This window comes from Falco peregrinus, chromosome 3, assembly GCF_023634155.1.
Source record: "Falco peregrinus isolate bFalPer1 chromosome 3, bFalPer1.pri, whole genome shotgun sequence".
NCBI classification, from domain to species: Eukaryota; Metazoa; Chordata; class Aves; order Falconiformes; family Falconidae; genus Falco; species Falco peregrinus.
In genome coordinates, this window is record NC_073723.1 from 42,326,699 (window position 1) to 42,349,406 (window position 22,708).

General features: G+C 40.1%; 1 protein-coding gene across 9 annotated transcripts in view; it reads left to right on the top strand.

Annotated features, from left to right (window-relative positions):
• The window catches only part of NCOA2 (nuclear receptor coactivator 2), a 190,024-nt gene that overhangs the window by 138,048 nt on the left and 29,268 nt on the right, over nt 1-22,708 (top strand). For all 9 annotated transcript variants that reach the window (XM_055800871.1, XM_055800869.1, XM_055800868.1 and 6 more), the window contains 7 exons: nt 3,326-3,503; nt 4,913-5,098; nt 5,975-6,076; nt 6,166-6,306; nt 9,565-9,712; nt 11,575-12,844; nt 22,019-22,229. In XM_055800871.1, coding sequence (XP_055656846.1) covers nt 3,326-3,503; nt 4,913-5,098; nt 5,975-6,076; nt 6,166-6,306; nt 9,565-9,712; nt 11,575-12,844; nt 22,019-22,229 — 2,236 coding nt within the window. The remainder of the gene's footprint in view (nt 1-3,325; nt 3,504-4,912; nt 5,099-5,974; nt 6,077-6,165; nt 6,307-9,564; nt 9,713-11,574; nt 12,845-22,018; nt 22,230-22,708) is intronic.

Here is a 22,708-nt window from a genome sequence, read left to right on the forward strand (position 1 = left end):
ATAAGCTCTTCAAAAAACTACCCTTTTCCATTGCCAAATAATAATAAAAACGGCAATGGTGATGAACAGTTTATTAGTTGATTTGGTTTAGAAATACGATTATCTGTTTTTATTAAAGAATAAAATGAAGGATCCTCAAAATAGTGACTGTTTCCAGCTGACGAAAGTGAGTAAAATTAATCATGCAGCTGCCTCTGAGGGATATTTGAACATGCTTCTTGGTTAAAGCATAAAGTAGATAAGAAGGGAGGGTGAAAAATAATAAAGAGAGCTGACAACGTAGCAAAGAACACAAATGTATTTTCTGTTCTAGTATATCATCTAAAATAATACCTGTTTTCTTGTTTTCTCTTCCAGCATGTTGTCCATTATTTGTTCCCCCATTGTCCCAGTAGCTCTGAAAAGAGATTTTTTGTTGTGGTGGCATGTATCTGGGGAAGGAATTAAGAAATTATTGCAAAAGTGGAAGCTTCTAAAAGATTTAAGTGGCTTGGTGCATTAACTTGCTCAAAAGCCTGTTGCTGCTTACCCGTAACGTTATTTTATTATTAGAATAGAAAGAAATGGCATATAAAGCCCTCTAGGCTCAGATGACCACTTCTGTGGTCAACCCAAGAAGCAGCTGTGAGGAAACAGCACAGAGCACTTCCTTGCCAAAGAAGTTGCCAGAGTAGGAAATAGTAGGGAAAACTGGAGATTATTGTGGGATGCCAGTAATGCTTATAATCTTTTGCTTGCCATCTCTCCTTAGGACTGTGATAAACATCTGCTATGGCTTTGGTTTTGCAATCCCTTTGAGTTTGTGTAACTGCTGCCAAGCAGAATGGTTCAGCCAAACCCACACCCATCTGCCAGCTCTAAATGCCATGTGGTTTCATGATGGGCCAGTTCAGGGACTGATGTGGCTAACTTTTTTTTTTTTTGTATTCATTTTCAGCCAATTCAGTTCTCTGGTCCAGCTTCTCATATCCTCAGTACAGGGAGCTGTCATGATGTAGAAAGGACTAAACCAAAGACATCATGTTTACATTGGCTTCAAGCAGTAGTGAAATGCAGTCTAAGACACTAATGCATTGCAGAGGTGCTGATAGGAAATTGTATTAGAGCCTCAATTAATTAAATCTTCTAAATCATTGTTAGTTAAACTAAATACTAGTCAGCATAAAAATGTCATGAATGTTATGAAAGCACATGGAAAGGAAGGAGCTCTGCAAAGAAAGTGAAGTGACAGGAGGAACCAAGAATGATCAGAAACAAGAAGATGGCAATAATAAAAAATGAAGTCAGAGATTAGAATTTATCAGGAGAAAAAAAGACATATTTTATCCTAATTTAGAGGCAGTCAGGAAGAGTATATACTTGTACGTTTATTTTTGAGGTTTATTATTTTGTAACTTAAAAATAGAACAAACAAAGCATTTGGCAATGATTGGCTCAGCCACTCTGCTTATGCATTGTGCTTTCACTGTCCCTCCGCTTTGGCAGAATCATTAACGCACTTGGGGAAGGACCTCTGGAGCATGTTTAGTTCCACCTCCCACTGTAAGCAGGTCTGACTAGAGCAGGTGGCTCAGGTCCTAGTCCAGCCAAGGTTTGCATATCTCTGGGGAAGGAGATTTCATAGCCTCTTTGAGCAGCCTTTTCCTATATCTGACCAACCCTCATGGTGATTTTTTTTATTTTTGTATCTCCATGAAGCTTCCTGTCTTGCAAACTGTGTCTGTTGCATCTCGTCCTTCCCTTGTGAACTTCTGAATAGAGCCTGGCTCTGTCTTCTCTTTAGCCTTCTGCTAGGTGTCTGAAGACAGACGTAAGATCCCTCCTTAGCCTTCTTTTTTGTACTGTCTGGATTTGCTACATGCTCAGCAGTGTACAATATTTGTAATACGTATCTGTAGCCTGAGAACTTGAGAACTGCCAGCTAAGACCAATGCACAAGTGTACAAGTTTGGTCGTATCAAAAATGCCACATGCCTGTATATGTTTGCTATGGCAACTCCTCCTTGTTAGACTGAGCTGAGTTCAGGTTTAGTATGGATCCATTTGGGTTTAATTAACCCTGAATGAATCATGGGTTGCCTGTCTTTCTGACTTGCTTCTGTCCCTGGAGGAGCAGTAACTGACAACTGTTCTAGTGATTTCCCACCAGTCATCAGAGAGGTGAATAAATCAGGCAAAGCTGCAGAAGTCTGTGTGGGTTAATTGATAATGAATGTTTAGACCAAAGGCTTTGGTGCTTTAAGTTTAAATGTATCCCCCTTCATCTGCTCATGACATAAAGTTAGAGGGATGTATTCTGAAATATTTTTACCATTCACAACCATGTTTGCGTCTAAGGAAAAGAAAGTTTGGATGAGAAGTTCTTACTGATACTCAGATTTTTACTTTATCCTCATCAGGTAAAAGTGATGTAGTATTTGGCTTAGGCTTCAGATAACATACAGCAGATATCTTGGAAAGAATGCAGCAGCTAGGTTGTCACTATCACAAGAGATAAGGGGGAAACTAATCAGCAGAAATTACTAATTTAGACACTTCCTCACACAAACTTTAAGTCCTTTGGAATACCATGGAGCTAAGTTGAAGAGGTGAAAGTCTGGTTCCTGTTCCCTGGATCGTGTGTGGACTGGATTAAACTGGTGTCAAATAAAGAAAATGAAATCAGTCCTGGGAGTAGGGACTAAAGCTGCTCCATCTTGCTGCTCACTGCCTGCCCTCAGCTCCCTTTGCCCTTCTCTGCTTTTAATGCCTCATGTTCCTGGCTGCATGGAGCCTCACTTCTACGTGAATATATATTCACAGGTGCACTGCTGCAGGTGGGGGGTAGAGCGTTTCTCCTTCTTTCTGCGAGTGTTTTCCTTGCCTTGTGCCAGCACATCTTGTGATGTTTCCCTGGGATCAGTCTCCCTGTGCTGCATAGAGGACTGAACAGGCTCTAGGTGTAGCAGAACCAGCTTCTGATTCAGGTTTCTTACTTCATAGGTAGGCAGATAGGTTGCAACCTCTTCCATGATTTGTTTGTTTGGGATGGGGGTTTTCATTTGTTTTCATATCTGGGTTTCATTATTTTGCAAGGTGTGCACCTTTCTGTGCTTTTACACAGGTTTGATATAAGTAAGATTAGGTGCTCAATCTGAAATGTGTCCTTTGACAAGATTATAAGAAGTGGGATGGAGGCAGAAAGATTCAGCTATGCCTTCTGAAGTGAATATTTATTTTCTGGGTATCTTATTAATCTGATTGTTTGATATTGTGTTTCTCTCTCTTCCTCTCTCTTTTTCTCTTTCTCTCTCTCTGCCTTTTTTTTGTTTTTTTTCCCCTTTAGGCCCTAGATGGGTTCTTCTTTGTAGTGAACCCAGAAGGTAATGTTGTGTTTGTTTCTGAGAATGTGACACAGTATCTAAGGTACAACCAAGAAGAGCTGATGAACACAAGCATATATAGCATCCTGCATGTAGGGGACCACAATGAATTTGTCAAAATCCTGCTGCCAAAATCTTTAGGTATATATCTTTTCATCATATCATACATTACTCATTTAACCTTGGTTTCATAAATCAGCATTTCAATAACTTCAGTTAATGTCCTTGCACTACTTACAGTTTCATCATATATACTATTTATTTTTAATGTATATATAGACTGTATGAATGATTAATATTATTCTCAAAAGCATCTTCCACTTTTCAGATTCTCCTTTGTTAAAATTACTCTTAGTAACTCATGTTAGCTGATATTTTTAATGGATCTCCAGAGTGAATCACTGAAAAGACAGCGTTAGCTATGTGAACTCTCTGTTAATTCTCCTATGCTGGTCATTGTAAGAATGGCCCAAAAGAAGGAGAATATAAAAGAAAAATCAGAAAACTCCTTATGCTAGAATTTTTATGTCAGTGTCTTTAGTCTCACCAGTATTTACCCTTATCTTTCAAAACCTGTGAGTTGCAGCCACTTTTAGATTCATATTAATTTTGGGTTTAATGTCATTGGTTTTTGAAGGAGGTGAACAGAAAGAGAAAGTCAATACTGGGTGCCTCATTTACTCACAGCAGTTTAAAATATATTATGCAATTCACTTCAGCATGTTATGACTGTACTTACAAACCCTGAAGAATCAAATATGTAAATGGCTAAACCCCACAAATTACTGCCTTTATTGCATTTTATGACTGAAGAGGGCAAGTAAAGAGTATTTGAAATACAACCCTGCTATTTCCTTATGTGGTGTTACATAAATTTGCTCTGACGGGTGCCCAGTACCTATATTTGTGCATCTCAGGATTTTGTTTCCTTTTTTACTTGTCTTAAGCACTGTGTTAGGCTTTAGTTTTATCCATCACTGCACCCAGGTCATTCTCATGCCTTCAGTCGTTTCCCATTGTAGCTGAGACTATGTGTTTCAATATATTCCCGACTGTATTGCTTCCTGTTTTTATACATGCATATTGGTTTCTTTTCTTTCTGTTTCCAATCTGGACACAGATTTTTATACAATGCTGTCATCTCTTTTGTATTAATCACTTTTAAATTCACTGAACAGATCCTACATACTGCCTTATTTCTTCTGGGCACATAAAATAACTTGATCTACCCAGTAGGGTTTTCACTGGACTGTGTAACTTTTACATGCACCAATATTTAGACACTTATCTTGCTTTTCTACTATGTCATTATAAGTCACTTCAAAAAAACCCTGATAGCTGAACAAATTAGCAGTCCTCTTAAAATCTGAGAATTTTATAAATTACCTTGCTGTGTGCTGGTTTGGGCTCTAATATTAAAAATAGATTGTTGTTGTTCAATGAGCTGGTTTCCCAACCAAAGCAAAGCACCTTGATTAATTTCCTGTGGATAAGCAGCAGAAATGACTGCTACCAGATTTATCTCACTATACGATCTTTGCTTTGCTCAGTGAACGGGGGATCTTGGTCTGGTGATACTCCTAGGCGTAATAGCCATACCTTTAATTGTCGGATGCTGGTAAAACCTCTTGCTGATTCTGAAGAAGGCCATGATAACCAGGAAGCACATCAGAAATATGAAACTATGCAGTGCTTTGCTGTTTCTCAACCAAATTCCTTCAAGGAGGACGGTGAAGGTAATTACCACTTTCAGTTTGTGTTAGTATTTTGTCTTTCCATGCTGCTGTGGGTCAGCAGTTTTGGTGCAGTTGAAAAGAAGGCAAAGTTGATAAAGTTACTTCTAATTCCTGAAAAATGGAAAAGTTCTAAGTTTTCTCCTTTTTCATTTAACTGTAGAAGTGTACTTTCATCTTGGGTTATGAGTGTATACACTTGCATGCACCTGTGTGTTAAACCGATGTCATTGAAATTGAGAGAAAACCTGTTTACCTTGAAGAGATCCTGGTTTTATATCATGGTAATTGTAAGAGAGTGCAGCTGACTGAGAGGAAAGTTTAATGGGCAATTTTTTGAGTTCTTAGAATTTGAAGACAGTCGTTCTTCAGTTTCCTTTACCACTTACTACTTCAGCAGGTAAATTTCCTCAGATTGTATTTTAAGGTTTCAGATAAGTAAAAATGGCCTATTACAAAGCTGCTTGCTCAGGGGCAGCAAGCATTTGCGGCTTTTTTAAAAAATGTGGCTTAGAAGCTACAAAATGGTGAGCGTTGCAGAAATGTGCTCTCTGTGCATGCAGTATATTCTTTTTATTACTTATCTCCTGAGTGGTTGAGCTGCCACAGGTGTATGCATAAACACGTGCCAATAATTATGGGCGGTGGTGGAGTCTTTGATAATTTTTCATCCAAAAAAGAAACCAAACCCACCTCTCCTGTGTTTAATGTTGTAAGAAATAATGAAGATGTAAAATCACTGAGTTCTGTCTATTCTTTTAGCGGTACAAAATCTATTCTTTTGGTCCCAAAGAACTTTTAAAAAATATTTCTGAATTACCTATGGAAATGAAAACTTCTTCTTCTACACAAATTACTGAAGTAACATTTTTCTTTAAGATTTGCAGTCTTGCTTGATTTGTGTTGCAAGAAGAGCTCCGATGAAGGAAAGGCCACTTCTTCCTTCATCAGAGAGCTTTACTACACGCCAGGATCTACAAGGTATTGTAAAATAAGAGGTTTAAATTTATCTTTCACACACACACCCCCAAATGGGAAATTGCTGTAACAAATGTTTTATCTAATATCAGGCAAAATAACTTCACTGGACACAAGTACCATGCGAGCAGCTATGAAACCTGGCTGGGAGGACTTGGTGAGAAGATGCATTCAGAGGTTCCATTCACAGCACGAGGGAGAAATATCTTTTGCCAAGAGGCATCACCAGGAAGGTCGGTTTCATATTTTTAGCACTTTCTATATTTAAACTGTTTGTTATGTGTGTATCTTGGTTGTGTTCTCTTTGTTATGTTTACATGGAACAATCAAAGGCTACTGACAGTCTCTTTTTAAAGCTGATTTGCTTAACTGATGGCTCTCTAGAGAGGTTTTGCATCTTTCTCCAGTTTGTTTTAGCCTGTGTGTTATAACTGTGCCATATTGAAGGGTGCTTTAAATCTTCAAATTATCACAATTATTTTAGAAAGACAGACCCTTGTGTCTTGCCCATGAAAACATTCACTACGCGTTACTCTTCAGAACCTCAGCTCACACATTGCAGTTCATTGACCTGTATTCCTTTTCTCTACAAAAATGGACTTTTACTGTCACATTTCCCGTGAGAAACACTCGGTGTGAATTGTCAAAGATGCAGCACTCATGCTGTCTGGAAGCCTACATTATTGTACTGTATCTAGCTGGTAAGTGTTATAGGATACACCAGAAGCACATATACTCAGTCAGGATTATGGTAGGTAAGGTGTAGGGAGGGTACTGCACTGTGAAAGGTTCCCCATGAGGTTTCCATGGTAGTGACTGGATGAGGGATTTTCTTTTCATAAAACCATGATAGTTCTAGTAGCACAGATCCAAATTACAAAAAACAAATAACCCTTTACAGTCCACAGGAAAGTCTTTTCTGAGCCAATGGGGAATAACGAACATTTCCAGTGGAGAAGCATCATTCTTTGGGTTCATGTTTGTAGAACAGGGTTTACAGCTGGCCTGTAACAAATAGTTGCCATGGTCAATTAAACCACAGGCGTGCTGTCTTGGAAACTAAATTGTAACTGGAATCTCAAATTATTCCATCAAATACACACATACAGAAAAAAAAAAGCTTTAGTCATGCGACATTAGTTAAATATTCTTTCATATGTTCTGCTTTCATGAAGCCTTATGCTGTGATTTCAGACAGAACTGAAGAAGGTAGTATGCAATTAAAAGTTACAGCAGGGGAGTTAGAGAGCAGTTTCAGGTAAGGACCTGTCTGTGCCAAAGGTGGGTCAGGTTAGTTTTTGTTATGCCATCCAGCCACTTGTCACTTCAGTCCTCTTCAAATTATTCTTGACCAAATTAGCAGATCCTACATCCAGTGCTGAGGCTTGAGTGGGTCCTCTCTAAGCTATCTGTGAAGGGATAAAAATAGGTGTGTTTTGGAGTTTACACTGACCATTTTGCGGGAGAGGCTTAGGTTCGTCATATAAACTGTAGAATTAGTCTAAATGAGGGGGCTTTTTGCTTCTCCTGGTTGTGAAGAGAGTGATAAGAGGAGGAGGAAAAACCTCTAGAACTGCTTTGCTGCAAAGGATCCAGCACTACAGAGGAATAGTGGCTGAAATGTTTCTTTCCCTTGCCCTGCAGCATGGAGGAGAAAAACAAGATGTATCTTGGGCTGTAACATCTTTGCATTTGACTGAGGAATGCCTTGCATTTTTTAAGTCATTATGGGTTGAGAATAAGAGCAAAGAAAGCAGTGGTCTTCTACATGTAAATCAGTGTTACAGTGTGTGTTTGGGGGGGGAAGCATTAGCTTGAGAAAATATGAAAACCACAAAGCTTTTAAATTAACTCTCAGTATAAAGTGCAAAATATATGGTAAGTTTTTATTGGCCACAGTCAGAAAAATAGCATTTCCTCAAGAGGAATACGGAAACATTCTTGTTTGCTTAAAGAATTAGTTTGGAAAATGATTTAAGTAGAGATTTCACTTGTATCCTGTTGGCATTGAGTACTGGAATTTCCTGATGTAGTATATGTTAAAGTTAAGAGCTTTGGACCTTCTGGTGCCCAAAGGTTAAACTGAAACAATGACATACCTAGCAGTGAAATTTTGCTTTGTATTGTTTCACAGTTGTAGGTTTTTGTTTTTCTTTACATTTTTACTCTGAAAAAACCTTCTGGTTGTTTAAATTGTGCTTCCTGTTTTCTCACTGCCTAAATAATACTTTAAAACCTTGCAGAACAATATATAACGGAGGCGGGGGGCGGACAGGGAAGGAAAGCAATCATAACCAATCCTGTAAGGCTGAAAATCTGGTAACTCTGTAGCAGAGACTATTTAATAAAGCCACACTTGTAAAACCGTGTCATTTCATTACAACAGGAAATATTAAAAGACAAGCAGTGAAATGCAGATCAGATGATACTGTTAATTAAAAAAAAAAAACACAAACCCAAAGCAACAGAAAATGTGTATGTATGTAAAAATAGGAAATTAAAAATATTTGTAGTGCTTTGTTCCTATTTTTTCCCAAAACAATCATGTGAAAATTCTGAAGTTAAGTATTTCCCTCCTGCCATATCTGCAATCCTAATGTAATGCTTTTGGACTAGGAATGGAAAATTATCAGAGTTGTTTCATTGATGGCAAAGAGTGAACAGTAGAATAAATACTTGCAGATTTGCTTTTCCATAGCATTATGCTAATTTTTAATTAAAGCAATGTCATAGGGGTCTACAGAAGTTAAGAGCACTGAATTTGTTGAAATCCAGATTTACACTGAAAGCTTAAGGGCTGCAGAACATGTGCAGTGAAGTAAACCCCAAACCTGAAATGCAGTCATATCTAATGCTGGGGAAGAATAGCACAGCCCCAGTTTTGGCTTAGGTAAATGTATTTCTAATTTGTTTGAGATGTGTATTTTTTAGTAATTCCTTGTTCCAGTTCTTATTTCTAATTGTTTCTATGTAAGAGATTTATTGACTTTTTAAATTAAAGAAGTAGTGAGAATAACCATTACAAGATAATTTAAGCAGGCAGTAAGGAGGAAAAGATATAGGCTAATGGAAACTGATGATACAGAAACTAAAGGCATTTATATTAATCATCATGATGTAGATGATACAAATGGAAAAAATTTATGAGGAACAAAAGGAGTAGACTTGTATTTGATGAAAAGTGAAATGGACATCAAGGACTTCTTTGTCCACTCCTGAAGTGCTCTGTATTTCATAGTATCTGTCCTGTTATTGCTGCCACTCCTTACAGGTTTTCTTTTGATCACCCTTTATTTCATGTGGGAACCTTTATTTTATATGCATCCCATCTATTGATTTTCAGTTTTTCTTCTGCCTTTTTTTCTTTTAATTAACACAGTGTCTGTGGTATCAGTGCTGATGGATTTACAACATCATCAGATGTTGAGCAGCTAAGCCACCTGTACTGTAGTATATCATTAATTTATTTCTGTTATTTTGCTTGCTTGCAGTGCTGAGGCAGGGACTAGCATTTAGTCCTGTTTATCGGTTTTCCTTGTCTGATGGCACCATCGTTTCTGCCCAAACAAAGAGCAAGCTCATCCGTTCTCAGACGACTAGTGAACCTCAGCTTGTAATCTCCTTGCATATGCTTCACAGGTAATCCTGACTGGTTTATTACATGCACACTCTGCAGAGAGACAGAGAAAGTATGAAGTTGCCAAAGTAAATATATGGTTTAAGGCTGCTAGATGCTCAGTTGACCTAGAACTGATAGTGTGAAAACAAATAAGTTTTTAAAATCAATGCTTACAGCAGGAAGAGATTTAAGATTATTTCAGGATTTATAAATTGCGTTCTGGTTTGTCAGGTCAAGATCTTCCATTAAACATACAAAATTCACTTTAATCTCGTGTTCTTAATTTCAGTATTTTAATTTCCTGTATTTTGCATAATAGACACAAGAAACCTTCCAAATTTAATTACATCTGGAAACCTTTGAAGGATTAAATTCCTGTAGTTCGTAGTCCGTGATATGTTGGGCTTTGTTCTTCTTTAAAGAATGTGTTATGATTACTAGAACTGCATTTGAGACAAACTGGATATTTTAACTCCTTGTCTCCATTCCTTGTCTTCTGGTGCTTGGAGTAGTGGCTTTCACATGTCTAACCCTAAGAAATGCCACCACTATTAGCTTTTTTTTAAAAGAAGACACAGGCAATAACATGTTAAATTGAAGGGTAGATAATCACTGACCTCAGAACTTCCAACGTAAAATCTGAATGAAGTCATTGCATGTCCTGGTATATTTGTGGCAGATTTTGTTTCAGGCTTTATTTGCTGATGATAATTAACAGTGCTGTTTCCCTGTATCCACAGTATCACTTAGCACTTTTTTGAAAGGAAGAAAACAGGTCTAAATGTAGTTAAAACTGAAACCATTTTAGACAGATTGTAGATTTGGAAACTGACCTGACAAAAAGCTGTCTGAAGTTTGTTTTCTTTGGATTGCTGAATATACTTGGTATTTCATGAAGTGCTAAATTTTCAATTTAAAAAAGCACCATTAAGTTGAAAATGGTACTAGCAACTATTCTTGCTTTTTTTGGCAGAAGACTGGTACTATTGTATTTGTAATAAGGTTTTAAAAATCCACCTCTTTTTATAGTTAACGTTACTCACCTTTGCTTTTATACCTAAGGTAACAAATAGAGTAACAAGATTCAGTATTCTTCAGTGTAGTGTGCTTCATTTCTTCTCACACTTTAGCATGTGTGAGTGTGTTTCTCTTCTATTCGCTCCATCTTACAGCCTGCATCTCTAAAATAGGAGTTTCAGCTCCAGTGTGTGTATTTTTTTTCTTTCTTCTCTTTTCCTAAGTGCCTGTGCAGGACTGGATTGCTAACAGACTGTTCCCATTCTGAAGCAGTATCCAGTAGTTCTCTTGGCTCACGTGCTGTTTTGGAACAGGATTGAAATACTCCGGCAGTGTAGAAATACAACTTCTTCAGCTTTCTTTTCACTATGAACTTGGTGGGCAAATAGCCCACTCCAGCCTTGTGGTGGGGCTAACTCACAGAATTGAAAACTCCAGCAAACAGCTGTCTGCAGCTGTCTTGTAAAACATGTATTTGTTTGGGCCGTGTGTTTCAGATGAGATTTCTGTCATTACTAGAAGTTAGCTCTTGCCAAGTTGTAGAGCAGAGATACACATTAAAGGGAGAGAGCCTGGAATTGTAACCTATCTGCATTTCTAATGACTGTCATTGAAATGAGGTATAATTCTGTTTTTCCTCTCTTCCACTGATTTGTTAATGAGGTACTGAAAAACCATGCTGTTAATATGCAGCCGTGTCGAAAGTTACATATCGCTTTTGTCAAGTTGATTTGTTGTCAATTGTAGGTTTGTTGTGTTATTTTAAAGCGAGATTTGGGGGTTTGCTTGTTTTTCTTTATTGTAATTGCAAGCTGGCCGCTGTCATTTTAGCTAACAGGTTGTTTTTCTTCCCCTTGCCACACAGAGAGCAGAATGTCTGTGGAATGAATCAGGATTTGACTGGACAAGGAATGGGGAAGATACTGAACCCAATCAGCTCCAGCAGCCCTGCCCATCAGGCCATGTGCAGTGGAAACCCAGGTCAGGATATGACCATCAGTAGCAATATAAATTTTGCCATAAATGGCCCAAAGGAACAAATGGGCATGCCAGCAGGCAGGTTTGGTGGTTCAGGGGGAATGAACCATGTGTCAAGCATACAAGCATCCACTCCTCAGGGTAGTAACTATGCACTAAAAATGAATAGCCCCTCACAAAGCAGCCCCGGCATGAACCCAGGGCAGCCAAACTCTATGCTTTCCCCAAGGCATCGTGTGAGCCCTGGAGTGGCAGGAAGTCCTCGCATCCCACCCAGTCAGTTCTCCCCTGCAGGAAGCTTACATTCACCCGTGGGAGTCTGCAGCAGCACAGGAAATAGCCATAACTACACCAACAGTTCCCTGAACGCGCTTCAGGCCCTCAGCGAGGGCCACGGCGTTTCTCTAGGATCGTCGTTGGCTTCACCTGACCTAAAAATGGGAAATTTACAAAATTCCCCTGTGAATATGAATCCTCCCCAGCTAAGCAAGATGGGAAGCCTGGACTCTAAAGACTGCTTTGGACTATATGGGGAGCAATCAGAAGGTACAACTGGACAAGCAGAGAGCAGCTGCCATTCAGGAGAACAGAAAGAGAATAGCGATAGCAACATGCCACCCGTTGTCGGTGGCGAGAGACCTGATGGACAGAATAAACTGCATGACGGAAAAAGCCAGACAAAACTCTTACAATTGCTGACCACCAAATCAGATCAGATGGAGCCTTCGCCTTTGTCCAGCACCATGGGAGATGTTAGCAAGGACTCCACGGGAGGGTTGCCTGGGTCTGGTTCGGCACACGGAACCTCGCTCAAGGAGAAGCATAAAATTTTGCACAGACTATTGCAGGACAGTAGTTCTCCTGTAGATTTGGCCAAGCTCACAGCAGAGGCCACAGGCAAAGAACTGAACCAGGAGTCCAGTAGCACAGCTCCTAGTTCAGAGGTGACTGTTAAACAGGAGCCAGCGAGTCCTAAGAAGAATAATAATGCACTACTTCGCTACTTGCTAGATAAAGATGATACTAAAGATATTGGTTTACCAGACATGCCCCCAAAACTGGAGCGGTTGGACAGTAAGACAGACCCTTCCGGTAGCACAAAGTTAATAGCTATGAGGACGGAAAAAGAAGAGATAAGCTTTGAGCCTAATGAACAGGTAAGCAGATCTTTGCATTACGTGTGAATGAGATGTTCCAGGCCTGCATTCCTTTCCATCTGACTTCCTTTGAGAATAATTTCTTAACGCTTCAAGAGGCTGTTACCTGTTCTTTGAAACTCAGTTTTCACTCAGTTTTCCAGTTGGTGTTCTTAAGTTGTGATCATCACTCTGTCTAAAAGAACAGACTCTGCCTGGGAGGAGGTGGATGGCACAGGGACTGAACACTGGGGAACCATTCCCAGATGGTAGTCAGACAAAGAGAAAATACTTGTAACTGTTGGTTAATGCTAAGTTATTGACAGCTTTTCCCACAGGCTGTTGTTGAACTGCTGTGGGCTAGATGGGCTTTTGACCTAGCCCAGCACAGCAGCTACACTTCCCCCATGTAAAGCTGGTTCTTGCTCGAGGACAGCGGTTGTTTGAAAGGATTGATCCCAGCTTTGCATTACTAGTCTTTGTGCTATACTTGATCCGCAAATTACAATCAAGGGAAACAGACTTCCCTTATTTCTGTGCTAATTAGGGGGGGGGGGGTGGTGGTGGTTTTGACTTTCTGTTTTTTACTTAAAAATTTTTATATTCAACCCCAAATTCCCATGGATGATTAATTGTTCAGTGCAGAGATCATGTCTCCCTGTGCAAGGTTATCTGCATTGAATTTTTCATTCAGAATTTCTTTGCGTTCTGTGCAAGGTTGATTGTTGCTCTGCTGCCCAACATACTAATAAACTGTATGTTGTTAGGACCTATGCTAAGAAGTGTTCTTTTACTGGCTTTCATGCAGAATTTACTTGCAAAAAGCGCCGGGTTCACATCACCCTGATTGCTCCAGTTTTCAGGGCTTTGCAAGAAAAAGGGATGCAGAAAAAGCAATTTGCTACTTCAATATTACTGTTTATTTTATTTATAAAATGGGTAATTACAGTATCAGTTTTAGTATAAGGCATTTTCTGGGGAGTTTATAACTAGCTGGAGTTAATGATCCTTAGCTTTGTCCTACACTATCAACTCTCACAGCTGGTCATTAATCCCTAGGCAGTGCCCTGTGCATGAAGCCTTAGCTTGTAAATCATGATCAGATCATACACTGTGCAAATGTTCATGACTCTTTAATTCACAGCCATATCCTTCACTTTTTAAAAATACTGTATATTTCTAGTATGCAGACTGGGTTTGAGCTTGTTTGTTTTTGTAAATCTATTGTATTTTAATTATTGTATGTCTATAAATACATCATTTCCTATATTGTATTTTGAGACTGAGGAAGGATAGACAACATTTTCCTTGCCCTAAGTCACAGCACTGGATCTTTTTTGTTCTTTTGCCCTTTCAGCAGTCTCTAACCAGTAGACAGTTCTTTCAACAGTGGTTGTAACCACAAAACATAGAGGCCAAACATGCCACTACAGTGTGGACACAGCATTGTTAAAATCTCAGTTATCCGGGCGTCTCCTAAGGTTACTTCACTTTTATTTCAACAGAATTTGACAGCTATTAACATTATGTAGGAGCAATTGTGGTTTTTCAATTTTTCCCATGTTTTAGGGGGAAACTGAGCCAAATTGCACTGATTTCTACAGGGATTTAACCTCAAGCCTGGATGTTAGTTTAGCTCTCAATACAGCTGCTGTGTTGTAGTGCCTGTAGAGGGAGGGCTTAGGTTCTCCATGAGAACTTATGCTTTGTTAGGCTAGCAAAACACAGGTATCAAGAAATTCACAGCTAACCTGGCAAGAATAAAGTATTTTTAAAATATCTAACAGATTTCAATTCCTAGTTCAGATCTCGCACATTGAAGTCAGTACCAGACTGAGGGCAGAGATCCTTCAGCCCTCAGTATTTGATACTGAGCGAGGATGCAGAATTTGGTAATCACCAAAAAGATCAGGATCTTGGCCTTTAGATGGTTTATTCCCCAAGAATTAAATTTCTAAAAGAATTAAAATTTCCTCTTTCATGATCTCTGTGGAGTAGACAAAAAATGGCTTAGTTTGTGAACCCTTTTTGCGAAGAGCAAGTTTTGTCCCCTCTAGAAGTTATCTGTCTAGTCTGAGGTAGTTGTACAAGTTCCTTTTATCGTTGATGGAAAAATAGAAAAAGACTCCAGGATTTTTTTTTATCTTATCCTAGATAAAGTGTGTCTAAAATAGCGAAGGTAAGCTGCTGTCTAGTGATGTTCCCATTGACTAGTAGTAGCCTAGACAGCTAGCTTAAACTAGCTGCCTTACTTTTTCATGACTAAAGATAGGCAGGTGGCGTCTCACCCTAAATGTAAACATGTAACTATAAGAATAACTTTACAGACTTCAGTGTCTACAAGCATTGCCAATCTCAAGCATTTGAAAATCAGGTCCCGAGTATTATGAACTTTGTAAAGTGAATAGTCTATTCATTTTTTGTTTTTAGGCTCTGTCTTTCGGAGGTCAGGGGAGGGATTTGAGGGTGTTGGAGTATGGGCTATGGATGCGTTGCCTTTTCTTGAAATTTGAAGACGGAGATTGTCTCCCAGGAGAGAGGGAACTGGGGGTACAGGAAGGTCCAGGAGCTGGGGCTGTTGAGAAAACCATGAAGCAGTGCAGGAGTTGTGATAAAGTGGTAAGGGCTGAAGTGCTCAGGCTTCCTCAGCACCAAGGTAAGAAGCCAGTCCCAAAGCTGTGATGGAAGGCTGCTGGATAATGACAGAAGGGCTTTTGTTGCTCCTCCCGTTGCTTGTAAATAGCATTTTAAAACCTACTTAAAATGCAGTGAAACCTGGAGCTGAATAAACAGGACAAGTTCAGCGTGGAGTAGGAGAGGAAATGGTGGGGAATATAAAATAATGTAAGCGTTTATCTAGCTGAAGGCCAGGCCTTTAAACAAATAACCACTTTACCCCAATTATAAAATCACTGAAAATATTTAGCATCAAAAACTCTTCAGCTTTGGAAGATGGTCTCCCACAGGAAGTGCTCATTGCCTAAATTTAGATCAAAGCTGGAACTATTTAGTACAAGACTAGAACACAGATTCTTGTGCTAAATTCTTCCACCCTCCTGCGTCCTTCCCCCCCACCCTTCTTCCTCCCGTACGTAAAAATTAGCCGTGTGCTTGTGTTACCTATTTTGCAGGTTTATTTAAAACTTCTCCTCCCCAAGGAATGTTGTATTTTTAAGTAATTAGTCACTGGAGTGTGCAGTTTCTCTGGAAACTGCAGTGGAGCGGCAGTGGGATGGCCTCTGCAAGGGGGATCAGGGTGCTGGGAGGCGGCGGAGCCATTATGTTTTCTCCTTTTACTTTTGGTGTGACTTTCTGAGCAGGAAATGCTTTGAAGTGCACCACTGTACTAAAAATAGCAGTATTCTAGGTAGTGTGTTTAAACATACACTTCTGCAGAGAGCAGCAACTGACAGGAAGCCTTTCTCAAATGGCAGAGAATATTTCCAGCACCGCCGTACCTTTTTCCCTTCCTTGGTGGGATGATGGTTTTCGAGCTCTATTAGGCTGATGGCTATTCCAGTTAAAGCAGCTGTGGGGGAGAGGATGAAACAGACCTGCTGGGGAGGCTCAGCACAGCTTTTCCTACAGCACCAACAGAAGTAGGACTGCTGTCAAGCACCATGAGTGCTCATACCGTTCTCCACTATTAAAACGGGAAGGCAGTGGAAACATGAGTCCTGATTCACTACAGAACTGGTTTATAGGGTGTCCCTCAGCAGTAAGCCTTCCTTCTCCCGCTCTCCCTGATGGTCCACTGGCTACTGCGGGGCTGCGTGGTGGGACTCCATCCTGCACCTTCCTTCCCTGTGCACCGCTGCTTGTGCTGTCCCTCGAAAAACCTCTCATCGTGCTTGTGGCCGCAGCCAGCACGCGGGGCTGGTCAGGAGCAGCCTGTGTAGTGGTCAGCAGATCTGACCACTATCTGACAAAGACTGGCTAAGAGCTTGGGGGAAGGAGAGTGAAAGTGCACGGGGACGTCAGAGGAACGTCATGCGCTGAGCAATGTCAGGTTTTGTTTAGCCATGTTGTTTTGCACTGCAAAACTCTTCTGTAAAATTGTGTGTGTATTATTATATTAATATTACAGATGAAGAAACCAAGAAGTAGAAATTTGAAGTAGCTTATTCTCAGAGAAAGCACTTGGCATAGTGTGGAATAGAATCCTTATCTCTGTCAGTGTACTCTCCTCTTTTTTTGCCACTAGACAACATAGACAGCCTGTTTGTCGGATGGGGATTTGCAATGCCACAGCCTCCACCAGTGCTGGTCCAGAAATCAAATTAAGCATATAACTTTTTGTCCTAAAAGTCAGAAACTGTTCTGATGTTCCTCACACACTTTTATCAACTCTGTTGTCCTCTTGCTTTATGTTGAAAGCAGTATCTTCACAGTACTAACACATTTTCTGTACACATGCCACTCATCCTCCCCAAACCTATTTCTTCACGTCCAGAGTCCATTAAATTCATGAAGAACATTGGTTTCATCTTGAAATTCTATCAAAACCTTAGAATGGGGATTCCATTTTCTGAATATCTTTCAGTTAGAGGTCTGTTTTCAAACATTAGTGGTAGATTAGCCTGGTAATAATTAGCCTGATAATATAATTTCTAGCCAATTGTATGTTTATTGCAGTTACCAGGGAGAAGGAAAAAGACTATTGATTCCAGTTCTGATTTACTTTTTCCTTCTTTTTATAACCCTTTCCTCCTTTTTAGAATCCTTTAATTTATTGCCAGTTTGGAGCAGGGATTTGTTTTTATTTACCTTTTATGGTCAGATGCTCAGCCCGTGCTACAGAGGTAGCTAATGAGCTAACTTGGGGTTTATATAAGGCAAGTATAGTTTCAAGTTGTGTCCTCACCAGAAGACACCCTGTTGTAAGGAAAAAGTCCCAGGTGCCTCTGTCATACATATGTGGTTGTAAAGGAAATGTATACACGTATGAAGTTTGGAATCATAGGGTCTCAGTGCAAGCCATGAACATTGCCCGTGGTGGAAAAGAGATCTCCAGAGAGTTTAGGAATTTATCTAATCCTTCGCAATCCCTGGAAGTTAGACTTTGGACATAGCATCTTTTATAAACCAAACTTCATGTTGAGGTATATAACTGCCTTTCAGTAGAGCTGAAAAAATTCTGTAAACAATTAACACTGTAATCTGACTTTCTCTACATGACAGTGATAAGTACTTTGAAAGCAGATGCTTCTTACATGCAAAACTATTTCTAAGCATGATTTGTCTTAAGTTTTCTGGCACTTAGTGTCCAAGTTCTACGGAGATTGTTGTAACTGCTTTGCTTAGAGATAGTGAAAATCTGTGCAAGAGAGCTTTCCTGTGATGCTTGGCACTTTATCAGGCATACTACTTTTTAATTCCTGACAAATAATTATTTCACAGGGAGGTTAGGGTGTGCCTTCTGTTTACATAAAGTACAATTTAGACCATTGACAAAATAAATACAGAATATAAATAAAAGAAAAATCCCATTAAACTAACCACGTAAATATTTTAATGCTAGTTTCTGTGCATAAGGTGCCTTTTGAGGGTGAGTCTGGAAAGGCTTAGGCTAACATCATAGCTTGGTGTTAATTCTAAATCTGTCTTGGAGTTTTTGCAGCAGTTGAAAACCCTCATCAAAAAATAAGGATGAAATATTTGATAATGATAATGTTAAGCTAAAAAAGGGAAGGTTATATGTTTGTGTTGTTATAATAATCTGTTGTATTTGGCCTTTCTTTGCCACTTCCTGAGAGGAATTAAAAGCATGTTAGGGAGTGCAGTTTTCTGACACATTTGGATCAATATGGTCTTCTCTGACTTTGTTTTGGAGTTGTTGGGGTGGGTTTTTTTACATGTAATGTTTCAACAAAGAATTGTAGGAGCTAGAATATTAAGCTGGGGGGGGGGGGGGGGGGGGGAAGCGGAGCAGCGGCAGCAAGGGCAGAAAAAAAGACACAAAGTCCTGGCACAAAACCAAAAAAAACCAACCCTGCAACATATTAAACATCCCTTCACTGTTTTCTCAAATATGTTTAATGAAGGCTGTATGTCTTAATTCCCCCAAAGACTACTGAATTATACTTCTATAATTTATGATACTCTACATCAGTCTCCTACTGGCTCTTGCTGTGTTCTTGTTCCAGAACTCCCAGTGCTTAAAGTGCAGCTCCCATAAACATCGCTTGCCACTGTCTCTCGGAGCGCCTTTTTGAATCTGCTTATCACCTGTCCGCACAATGATTTAGGCTTCTTATAGTCACATTTGATTTGTCCTGGCTCTGCCTCTTCTGTTGGTGTGCTGTGCCCACCCAGCTGCTTGTAAATGCGTGGAAGGCAGCAAGTCAGCAGGGGGATTTGTCAAGAGCAAGTTATGTCGGACCAACCTGTTCTCCTTCAGCAGAGGGTAGCAGGCATTTTGGCGTTAGAGAAGCAGCATATGCCATGTGTCTTGGTTTGAGTAAGGCTCTCTGGCCCTCTTGCACATGGCATTCTCATAAGCAGATTAGACATGCATGGTCAAGATGAAACTGCTGTGAGTGGGTAGGAAGCTGTTTGGAAATCCTTACACACAAAGTAGTTGTTGAAGGATTCACTGTCAAATGGAGATGCTGCAGGAGCTGGTGCAGCTTCTAGAGCTGCTCGGTGGTTTAGTTAACCTAAATGACCCGATGGGAGAACAGAGTGTATGCTCGGTAAAGCTGTGTGTGATACTTGAATGTCTGTAAATACACTGGAGGACAGAATTCAAATTCAGCTGCAGCCAGGAGATACGGAGCACAAATCATAGGAGAACATTCAGGATGAACAATTTATGCTATTTATTTTAATTAGTCTGAAATAATGTCACAGATTTAAAAAAAAAAAAAAAAAAAAGAGGAGGGAATAACTGGCTAGAGAGGACATTTTCAGAGCTGTGTCTAGGGATCATAGTGAGCACAAGATGAGCGAGTGTAATGTCATGTAATTAAAAAAATCACAGGCTTTTCTGGAATATGTCATTGGAGTATACTATGTGTAGAGTAAATATTCTGCTTTACTTAGCAGTTGTAAGGCTTCATCTTAAGTCCTGTTCTGGACATGGCACTTCAGCGAAAGTGTGGATCAACTGAAGATGGTCCACAGGAGCAGCAAGAGTAATGAGAGGTCTAATAAGAGTAATGAGAAAACAGTTTATATGGTGAAGAAAATTCAAGAAGTTGAGGTTGTATATTAACTTCAGCTTAAAACCCAAAAAGGCACATGTTTTCAAACACAAAAAAGGTTAGAAAAAGAAAGAGGAACAATTTGTTCTCCAAGTTCAACATTCAACAGGAAGGAAGGGCCTAAATTTCAGTGAGGGAGATTTTGCATTGACACTGAGGAGAAACTCAAATTGTAAGGACAGCAGAGTGCTGAAACCAGTTCCCCGGGGAAGCTGTGGATTTTCTGTCACTGGATGTCTTTAACAAGCGGCTATATGAACTTCTGTAGGGAATGGCATACACTGATTTTGCCTTAAGGCTTTATATTTCTTCTAGTCCTCTGATTCTGTGATTTCATACCATTTTGCCAGTAACACCAGCCTCCATATCACCCACATGCTGCCTTTTACAGAGTAAACTTCTTCCTCTTTTGCACCATATATTCCGATCTGTAAGACTAGGAGATGATGTGGAAGGAGTAAAGAGTAATACCATGTTTATCTGGAGTCAGTCACCCAGAAAAGGCATGGAGAGATGTAATCTTGAGGCATCTTAGCTACCTTAGAATAAAATAACTGGGCTTCCCAGGAGCAGGTTAGCTGTGGCAACAGGAATTCAGTACAGACTAATGTGCAGTGCTTCCTAGCTAGGCTATGAGCCACGGGAGGTAGTTCAAAGCCGTCTCAGCTATTTCTACATTATCCTGTGATCTGCGGCATAAGGTTTATCTCAATAAGTAACAAGTTGATGATGTGGCAGTAGGGCAAAAAAAAACCCCAGGAAGAATTGTATTTCAGTTGTGTGTATGTTTGTGGTGTTATTTCTGAGTTCCCCATCCTTCATGGCTGGCTGCTCACTCTGCCTCTCTTCTGTCATCAAACATTTCCTAATGAAGGCACTGATTTTGAGTAGGTTTCTGTTATAATACTGTCATGAAATGTTTCCTGTGTACCTTGGTGGTAACTGAGACTTGACTCCCTGTTGGTAATTACAACCCTAAAACTCTTTTAGCTCTACCCTGTTCAAAGGTTTAGGATTGGAGAATATACTTGTAGTAATTTCCAAATTTCAGTCAGAAAGATTTTAATTCGAGGGTTTATAGACAGAGAAACTGACAAAAAAAAAAAAAAAAAACAAAAAAAAAACCAAAACTTGTGAAAATCAGCATTTTTAAGAAAAACGTGCAGGTCAGTATTTATGTTAGTCTAGGATGAACTTAATTCTTTTCCCATCTTTATTTGATGATGATTTTCTACTGAATTGAACGTAACTAGATTTCTCTTTTTCTTTTTTTCTTTTTTCTTTTTTTTTTTTTTGGTCTTACTATAGAGAAGTTATTTTCAATTATTTGGGAAGCTGTGAGCAAGATAAATTCCTACGTCTAGTAACTAGTTGACAGGTTTTAATTTATAGAACTTCATTGAAATGTATATTTCTTGCCAGTTAACTTTATATATAAAGTTATATAGAGTTATTCAGTGTTAAGGTTTTGGATTTAACAAAGAAAATGCGTATGGGGAATTGTTTTAGCCATGAAGCAACTTTTCCATCGTATGCTTTTAATCAAGTCATAAAGAGACTAGAAATATGACTGTGCTGAAAGGAATATTGGTTATACCTACATAAACCCCTTCTTCATCACTGTTGGATCTCTTCCCCTGCCAAATCATCTCTGCTGTCTGCACCGATCACAGAGTGCACAGGGAGAATCTCCCCTTTGCCCAAGGTATGGATCACGTGGATCTGTATGTCCCAACGCCGGGGTTTTGAAGGGGTGCCAGTGCTACACCAGGCTCTCCAAATGCAAGGCAGATGAACCCTGGGAACCTGCACACTCCCCTTTTGACAACTTTGTGAGCTTCCTCCACATCGGGCTTCTTGCAGGAAGCATCCGAAGCGGTGTTGCCGCAATGCTTGCCGGCTGCCTGGCTTGGCACGAGCAGGATATGCGCCAGCTGCAGGGGAGCAGCGACGTGTACTGTGGGTTTGTGTGTTTTCTTTCTAATTGCAGCCAGGCAGTGAATTGGATAACTTGGAGGAGATTCTGGATGACCTGCAGAACAGCCAGTTACCGCAGCTTTTCCCAGATAGCCGCCCAGGCGCGCCAGCAGGCTCCGTCGACAAGCAAGCCATCATCAATGACCTCATGCAGCTCACCAGTGACAGCAGCCCCGGTGCGGCTGTGGCCACCCAGAAACCAGCAATGAGGATTTCACAGAGCAGTGAGTCCACCTTCCGCACGCGTGTATGCCCAGCTCGAGAACTCCCAGAGCAGCGGTCATGGTGCCCCTGGGTCGGCCGGGCAGGAGCTGGGCAGCTCCGTGTCCTGGTCTGGTCTTGCATGATGACATAGCGCCATCTGCGGTCGTCCCGTCTCGAAACACACGTGGAGGTTCTGGCTTAATCACACAGCACCCTTGGAAGTCCGTGCCCTGGGAGGAGTTTTATAATAAATGAAACCACTCCTGCTGCGGTTATAGGTGATGCTGCAGTTGCGAGGGCTTTGGCACGGAGAGCACGTGCATTTCGGTGTGGTGCAGATTGCTGCTTTCCAGCAGCTCTTCCAGCGAAAGGGACAAGAGAGGCTTTTCTTAGTGTGAAGGGGAGTCTTCCTCTAAAACCACAAGATTAATAGAAAGACGTATGATTAAGAGGAATGCCCAAGTTTAATTTCAAATTGCGGCTTTTAATTGAGTCACTT